At 63.5% G+C, this 7996-nt stretch overlaps 1 protein-coding gene across 1 annotated transcript in view; it reads right to left on the bottom strand.

Annotated features, from left to right (window-relative positions):
* Positions 1 to 3272: 3272 nt before the first annotated feature.
* The window catches only part of RIN1 (Ras and Rab interactor 1), a 5949-nt gene continuing 1225 nt past the window's right edge, over positions 3273 to 7996 (bottom strand). The window contains exons 3-10 of the mRNA XM_015568964.1: positions 7786 to 7900; positions 7624 to 7696; positions 7433 to 7524; positions 6539 to 7288; positions 6013 to 6318; positions 5585 to 5716; positions 5298 to 5449; positions 3273 to 4514 (exon numbers count right to left, since the gene is read on the bottom strand). Coding sequence (XP_015424450.1) covers positions 4050 to 4514; positions 5298 to 5449; positions 5585 to 5716; positions 6013 to 6318; positions 6539 to 7288; positions 7433 to 7524; positions 7624 to 7696; positions 7786 to 7900 — 2085 coding nt within the window. The 3' untranslated portion in view covers positions 3273 to 4049. The remainder of the gene's footprint in view (positions 4515 to 5297; positions 5450 to 5584; positions 5717 to 6012; positions 6319 to 6538; positions 7289 to 7432; positions 7525 to 7623; positions 7697 to 7785; positions 7901 to 7996) is intronic.

Here is a 7996-nt window from a genome sequence, read left to right as displayed (position 1 = left end):
AGCCCGGGGCCTGACGGGGCCAAGCGGGCCCAGCCCCTCAGGGCCTTGGGGTCCACTCGGGCTGAGAGCCCAAGGGGCCAAATGGCCGTGAAGGTCACCCCACCCCTGCCCCCACCCTTGGCCTAACCGCTGCTAAAGACACCCAGCTGCTGGACTAGGAAGGCGTGGGGTCAGGGGCCCAGGCCCGGGGGGGAGCGGCCAATTGTCTCATCCTGCGTCTCTGCTGTGTGTCCTCCACCCTCCCAGGAGCCAGGCCCTGTGGGCTGTGCTGCCCCTCGGGAAGCCCCTCCCCGAGACTAGGGGCTTGCTCTGGACCCAGGACCCTCTGGTCTAAAGGACCTAGGCCCCCAAAATCACAGTCCCTGGGCCAGTCCCCCCCACCCCCCTCCATCCTCCCCAGGCCCTTCCGGTGAATCACTCGGGCTGGAATCTGATGAGCTCAGGCCTCCCCACCCAGCCTGGCTGCTCCTGCTCCGCCTGGCCAGTGGGGTCGCCACCCCCCACCCCCCAACAGGGGTCTTTCCAGCAGCTCCCAGCCTCGTCAGAGTTCCCCATGGGGCAGGGTGGCTCAGTGGTGGCTGAGATAAGGTCGGGCTGGGAGTAAGGTTAGTCAGAGGGCTTGGCTATCTTCTGCACGATCAAAAGTATAAAAAGTATGTGTGTGTCTCTGAGTTTGTGCCTGCGTGGGTCTCAGTGTCTGTGTCTGAATTTGCACGTGTGTGTCCGTGCCTGTGTGCGTGTCTGAGCGGGGACTGGGTGTGTCAGACAGTCCCACACGGCTAGGTGTGTGTCCGGAGGCTTCTGTGTAGCAGGTCACCACATATGTCAGCCTGGCCGGTGTGTGTGTCAGGGAGTCACATACTGAACTGAAGAGGAAACAGCTGAGGGGATATCTGTGAGTTTGAAGATCCAGGGGTGATTGTGGGTCGGAGGAGGGGCCTGTGTGTGTCCCTGTGCCCCACCCTGCAGGGCACAAATGCTGAACCTGTCAGGGTGTCCCCAACACCCTGCGTGTTCCTGTTAAGGTCGGGTGCCAGGTGTTCCCTCACATGAGGGTGGCAGGCAGGGTGTCTGTCACCCACTGCAAATGTGCGTCAGGGTGTTTCTGGCTGTGAACGTGGGTCTGGAAGCCAGGCCAGGGTGTTAGGCACTCTGTGTTGAAGGTGGGTCAGGGTGCGGCTGAGGGCTGCCTTCCTGCCCTCCCCTCCCCAGTCCGCCTGCCCTCAGGCCAGCCCACACGCCCGGCTCTGACTCCTGGGCCTGCCCGGCCCCTCCCTCAGCACGTCCCGGCCTCTGGCGTCAGGATCCCCGTTTGCCGGACGTCCCCGTCCGGGTCCGGGGTCCCACTGCAGGGCTGCCTCCCTCCTGGCATCAGGCTGGGCGTGGCCCTCCGGGTGCCCTGGGTGGCCCCAGGTGAGAAGGGGACTGGCTTGAGGCTGGGAGCTGTGCGTGCTCGCCTCCTGGCGGCGGCTGTAAGAATGCACTGCCCACGCCCAGGAACTCGGATGACTGTCTAGTCCAGGCAGAGTCTTCCCGGATCCGTCACTCCGCAAGTATTCACCAAGTGCCAGCTTCCGCCAGGCATTGTTCTAGGCCCCCGAGGGTTAGCGGGAACCAGGACAGCCTGGCCGTGCCTGCTAGTGGGCCAGACAGACAGTAAACACACACACATGGACCTTCGGGGACTGTGGGGGGATGAGGGCGGCAGTGCCGCGGGAGGAAATGACCTGGTGCTCCTAAGAGGTCCCAGCGGCTCGCTGGGTTCCAGCGCGGCAGTGGACTCCGGCAAGGCGTGGTGCCTCTCGGAGCCCGGCTTCCTCTTCCAGAGGCCAAAGGTGGGAGGCTGGGGTTCGGGCGGGCAGCGCGGATTCTGATTACTCCCCAGGTCACATTTGTTTCCCTCTGGCCGCGGCTGCGGGTGCTTGGTCCAGACAGACACTCCATAGATTATTGCTGAGTGGATGAGTAAATAGCCCTTCTGTGTGGGGGGGATTGTAGAATCAGAAGCTCCACAGACCCTGGTGTGTGAGCCCTGTAACAAGCCCCTTTCCCCGAGCGAGCCTCAGTTTGCTACCTGTAAAATGGGGATAACGAGATCAGTATCAGACCAGCCTATCATTGCCTTCCCTGCCTGGAGCCCTAACACCTGTATAAATGACCTTGTTTATGCTGATTTACTTGGCCTGGACCTTACCAATCAGAAGATAAAAGACCCAGGCAGCAGGCAGGGCCTGGCAGTGCTCTGCTGAGCCACTGTGGGGTTGGGGGGTGGGAGCACTAAATTCCCAGAGCCAGAAATCAGGACTCTGCAGGGGAAGGGGATGAGAGCAGCGTGCAGTGGCCCCCAAGGCAGGGGCCCAGAAGCCTCAGGCAGTCTGTTTCTGCTCCCCATCCAGCCTGGGGTTCTCCGAGTCCCCCCTGCAACCTTCCAGGCCCTTCCTCTCCAACTGAACTTGCAACATCCCGTGTTTGGTTCCCAGCCCCAGCCCTCCCTTAACCTCCCAGCTTCCCGCCTCCCTGCCCGTCACTGTCACCAAACTCCAGTCAGCGGACAGTGTTTATTGAGCGCCCGTGGAGTGTCCGACACTGTGCAAGGCACTGGGGGTGGGCGAGGGGTCAGGAGGACATACAAAAGCCAAAGGGGAGACTCCCTAACCTGCGAGAAACTGGGGGAGAGGGTGGGAGTGGGAAATGCTGCCGGTGGCCGAGCGAGAAATGCGGGAGCCGGCACCCGGGTTGCATCTGGTTTGTCTGAAGCCCAGTGTCCAGGCCTCCACCTTCCACGGTCACCTGATGAGCAGGTGGGTGTCCCTTAGTGGCTGGGGTCCTCCTTCACCCAGGGGACAGTGCCTTCCCAGGTCGTGGTCCCGGCGAGGCTGCCGCATCCAGACCCCTGGCCCCGAGGGAGCTGAGGGCCCCCAGCCTCAGCCCCGCTGTCCCCCAGCTGCCCGGTGGCTGCCCGGCCGCGAGTGCAAAGCCTGTGACTGCTTATGCTGCTGAGGCCTTGGAGCCCCCCTCACCTCTTGGTGTCACCCACTCCGCAGCTTCCTGGGCCACACCCCCCCCTGGTGGCTGTTGCCGGCATTGTCTTTGTTCAGATTTGCTGCCTGCTCTGCTGGGCCTTGAGGGTTAATCTATTGGTGGCTTAGAAGGCTACAGGGTGTAGTTGGAGCCTGACGCCCTGGTTTGGGTGGGGGCGCCCCGAATGGCCTGCTGTGTGATCTCTTAGGAGCCACTTTCCCGAACATCGGTGGGTAATAACCACAAACTCCCGTAAAGCTCTTGTGAGTCCAAGAGTTAAGTGCAGAGAAAATGGTTTCCAAGCTCCCGCTCCCCCATCCCCTGGGATGCCAGAGGGCCCGGAGGTCGGCCCATCGCGGGGAAAGACTGGAACTTGGGAGCTGCTCCAGGGGGACCTGCCCTCTGGGGTCTCCACGGGCTGACGGGAGGACGTCGGCCTTGGCAAGTGCAGCGAACGACCCTTGACCCTTGGAGGGGTGGGGGAGCTGACATCCCACCTCCTTCCCTCCCTTTCCCAGGGTCTGAGTTCTCCTCTGCAGGAAAACCATCCATCTGGACGCCTGGAAGGTTTCTGGGAGAAGACAGGATGGCATTGCACCCCCACTTTACGGGTGAGGGCACTGCGGTTTGGAGGTGCAGGTCTCCAGGTGGCCTGGAGCAGGACCTGCCCGAGCGCCTGGCTGCCTCTTTGAATCATCCAGACAAGGACGGGGGGGAGGTGGATCCGTTCACGGCCTTGAAGCCCCCAGCTTGGAGGGGCTGCCGGCCTCCAGCTAGGCAGAAGCGTAAGAGGCACAGGCCCTCGGGCCCTTGGTCTGGGGTCCCCCATGCCCCTCAACTTTACTCCACTGCCGCAGATGTAGCCAGTCCAGGCGCTCCCCCAGCAGGTATGGTCAGAGATAATGATCAGAGGCGTGGCAGGCTGCACTGCTCCCAGAGGCTGAGGGCTCGGGGGAGCATGGGCTCTGAAAGGCCTTCCCAGCAGGCTCAGAGTTTTCGGCCCCAAATGCCGCTCTGGCCACTCCCAGCTACTCCTCTGCTGCCTGGCCCCCCTCAGCCTCCAGCGCCCTCGGCTCAGCAGGGCCTCCGCTGGCCTGACTCTCCTCCTGCTTAGCAGTTGCCACAGGGACTGGCTCTGACCTCAGTATCCCCATCTCCCTGCCCCCTTTCTCCTCCCTGCCTCCTGCCTCTGGCTCCCCGCTGCCCTCCTCCGTTGCACCCCCAAGCGAGGCCCCCAGTGTCTCGGGCCACTCTGCCTGGCGGCGGTAGACGAGGTAGCCAGTTGTGGGCAGCCTGTGGACCAGGGCTCCGGGGGGCAGGCGGTGATAGTCCTGCTCCTTGTACAGGAAGAGGCCGAAAGCGCCAGGCTGGGTCACTCGGAACTTGGTGGCACAGAGCTGGTTCAGGGTGGCGATCGAGGCCCCTGGGGGCACGGCCAGGGTCTTGGAGGTACAGCCACTGCTGGGGTCCTGGTAGGCTACTCGGAGGAGACGCTGTGCGGGAGAAGAAACAAACACTGAAACTCAACCTTGCTTGGTACGCATCTGGCTGCAAAGCTTGAGGTCTCTGCAGAACCAACTGGAAAAAAGCTTTTTGGACAAGGTGAGGTCCTGGGGGCCCTGAGGAAGGGAGAGATGGGCTGAGGCTGGCGGATCACACTGCAGGCTGCAGGACGGCCCCAGCAGGCCTACGCCTGACCCTCATGCTCAGATGGAGCTAACTCTGTGTCCTGAGCATGTGTCCTGGTTTTAACTCAGTTAATCCTCATATCAGTCCCAGGAGGTAGGTACTGTTATCCCATTTTATAGATGAGAACATTGAGGCTCAAATTAGTTACCTAACTTGTTCAAGCTCCCACAACCAGAAAGTAGCAGAGCCCAGATTTGAGCCCAGGATCTGCCTACAATCTGGACTCTTAACCAAGTCTGAGAAGGGCAGGGATGGTGTCTGGTGAGGGGAGCTTGGGCTGGAAGCTTGAAGTCCAGGGGTGGGCAGAGCCCCAGTTGGGGCTGGAAGCCAGGATTTGAGGCTTCAGCCTGCCACCTGTGTCCCATTCCCTTTCCGTGTCACCTCTCAGTTTCCTCATCTGTGAAATGGGGTAGTGGTGGCCCTATTTCTGTGAAGATTCAGGGCTGAGCGCCTAGGGCACTGGGCACAGTGGAACATACTCTCTCCAGAAAGGCTGTCTTGACGTTGTTCTGCGTGGGGTGCTGTTTCTATTGCGGGGGGGGGGCGGGCCTCACAGTTTGGGGGGAGGGGTATGGGGGCCCTGTTACCTGGAAGCTGTGGGTGGCGGGCAGGCGGCGCTGTTCCCAGAGGCTGAGGGAGCGCTGCAGCTCCTGTGCGGGGCTCAGGGGGAGCGTGTGGGCCTGGCCCAAGCCGCTCAGCAGGGCCAGGCTGGCGGAGAGGCTGGTCAGGTAGTAGCCGCCTGGGACACGGGGAGGATGGAGGACGGGGTTGGGTGACCTGTTCCTCTCCCTTCCCTGCCTGCTCGGGCCATGCAGGCGCAGAGGTGCTCCAGCCCCACCCCGACAGGAAGTGGCATGTGTGTGAGGTCCCTCACCCTCGCCGGTGAGCAGGGTGGGCTCCAGCAGCTCTGACATGTACTCGGCCTCCAGCAGCAGCTCAGGAAGGTCGCAGTGGGCCAGGACCAGGCTCAGCAGCGGGAGGAACTCGTCGGCCCCCGCGCCCTCTCCTGTGGGTGGCGGAGAGGGGAGCTTCAGGCTCCTCTGAGGCCCCCGCGGTCACAGTCCCCTCCTTGTCTTAAGACAGTGACCCTCCCCTCCGCCTGCCAGGCCTCGGGCAATGTGGTCTCTATGGCAACCTCGAGCAGGGGCTGGGGAGAGGATGCTCCACAGTCTGGGCCTCAGTTAGACCACCTGTGAGATGGGAGGGTTGGACCCATCTTCCCCCAGCCGTGCCTTTCCTGGAATGTGCCTGGAGGGGCCTGCCTCTGACAGCAAGGAGCCAGTGGGGGAGGAGGGGGAGTACCCAGGTGGGTCCTCAGGACTGTGTAGAGCAGCTTGCAGGCCTGCAGGAGCCGCTTGACCTGGGCGTTGGGTGAGTAGGTGCGGAGTAACTGCAGCAGCTTCTGGCGCACCTGCTCCGTCTCCACCGGGGAGGGCAGGCTCAGGCGGGACCCGAAGGCCGCAGGGCCCTGGGCCCGGGCCAGGCGGAAGCCTTCAGCCAGGTGGCCCAGGGAGCCATCGGCGGAAAGCCTGTGCCGCAGTCGGGCCACCAGGATGGGCCGGAGAGGCTTGAGCACCGAGCGATGCAGAGACTTCTCCAGGACGCGTTCTGTGGAGCAGAGGCAGGCGAGGGGTCAGGGGAGCCAGGGCAGGGTGGGGGCAGAGTCCAGCGAGACATGGATGAAGAGGAGGAGGGATCTTGTGAGACAGGAGGGGGGAGGAGTGGGGAATGGAATGCACGTGAAGGGGTGAGCCAGGCGGCACTGCGGAGGGGAGAGAGTGGCATGGGTAAGAGTTGAGATTATGGAGAGACGGGGCTGGAGTCTCACCCAGTCTATTAGGGGGCAGCAGCTTCTCAGGGCCCAGCTCGGCGCTCAGCATGGCCTGGGCCCTGCTCAGTGCCTCACGGATGCCCTGCAGCTCCTGGGGCTCCGGGCCGGCCCGCACCTGGGTCAGCAGGTCCTGGACCAGCTGGCCCACAGCCGTGTGGCGGTCCTGCATCAGCGCCGAGGCCGCCCGGCCCACCTGCCGCTCGGGTGCCAGCAGAGAGCAGAAGGCAGAGCTCATGGACCGAAGCAAAGGCCGCCTGCGACTCCTGAGACTCAGGCGGGGTGAGGTTGCTGGACTCCCCTGACGCCCCTGCATGCCCTCCTCCTCCTCGGAGCTGCTGGGGGAGCCGCAGTCCACCTCCTGGAGGGAGGGTAGGGGAGGGAGGCTGGGGCTGGCTCCCCCGGGCACACGGTACCCCACTGAGCTCTCCCTCCTCAGCAGCTGTCGAGGGGGCATCCTTTCTGTCTGGCTGGGGGCTGCCCCTGGCGGCACTGGGACCGGGGGAGGTGGCACAGCGGGTGGAGACAGGGGGCCGGAGGTCTCTGTGGACACACGCACTTTGAAACTCCTCTTGAATTTCTCCCGCTTGGTGGGGCCCAGATCCCCTGGGAACAGGGGGTTGAAGAAGCACAGGGCGGCCCCGGTGCCCTGGTCCAGCTCCTGTGGGGACCGGGGCTTCAGCCGGGGCAGCACTGGGCCTTCAGAGGGGCCTAGCTGAGCCTTGGTGTTGAGGGAGGAGCTCCAGAACTCTAGAGAAGAGAAACCAACAGGGGCCTCAGGGAGAGGAAGGGAATGGGCCCAAAGGAGGGCTCAGGCTGTGTGCCCACGTGCCTTCCCTTTCCCCTTGGCCTCAGTTTGTCCACCTAGGCAATGGGCAGCAGGGGAGCCCTTACCGACGCCTAAATGGGAGATGGCTTCCAGCTCCTTGTGGGTGGCTGCCTGTCGGATGGCTCTAGGGAGCTGGAGCTGGAGCAGTAGGATGTCCCTGGGGCCAGAGAGGGGGCAGGTAAGTGAGGGTTGCTGGGGGCTGTAGGGGTGGGAGGACAGGGTGGCCACGGACACCAGCACCCGAGGGCAGGCTCACCGGGTGTGGCAGTAGGCGCAGATGAGCTGGACTAGGTCCTGGAAGACGAGCTCAGATCCCTCCAACGAGACGCCTGAGAGATGGGAAGTGAGGCTGTTCTCCAGAATGCCCCCGGCCCAGCCTCTGCTTCCAGCCCCGTCCCCCCAGGCCAGTCCCGCTCACCCCCAGGCCTCTCCTCGATGCAGTGGCTGGACACGAAGGAAGGGCCACTGGCCTCCGGCAGCCTGACGCACAGAGCTTGGCACTGGCGAGTGTTGGATTTCCGCACCAGGAACGTCTGAGAAGGGATGGGTTGGAGGCTCAGGACCTTCGTGTCCTCCTCCTCTCCCCACCACCCTCCGCGGGCCAGTCTCTGGGGGCCTGGGCAAGACTC

Source organism: Myotis davidii, unplaced genomic scaffold (assembly GCF_000327345.1).
Source record: "Myotis davidii unplaced genomic scaffold, ASM32734v1 scaffold425, whole genome shotgun sequence".
Classification (NCBI taxonomy): Eukaryota; Metazoa; Chordata; class Mammalia; order Chiroptera; family Vespertilionidae; genus Myotis; species Myotis davidii.
The sequence above is the reverse complement of the archived record's forward strand: the minus strand, read 5'-3'. Positions and strand labels throughout refer to the sequence as shown.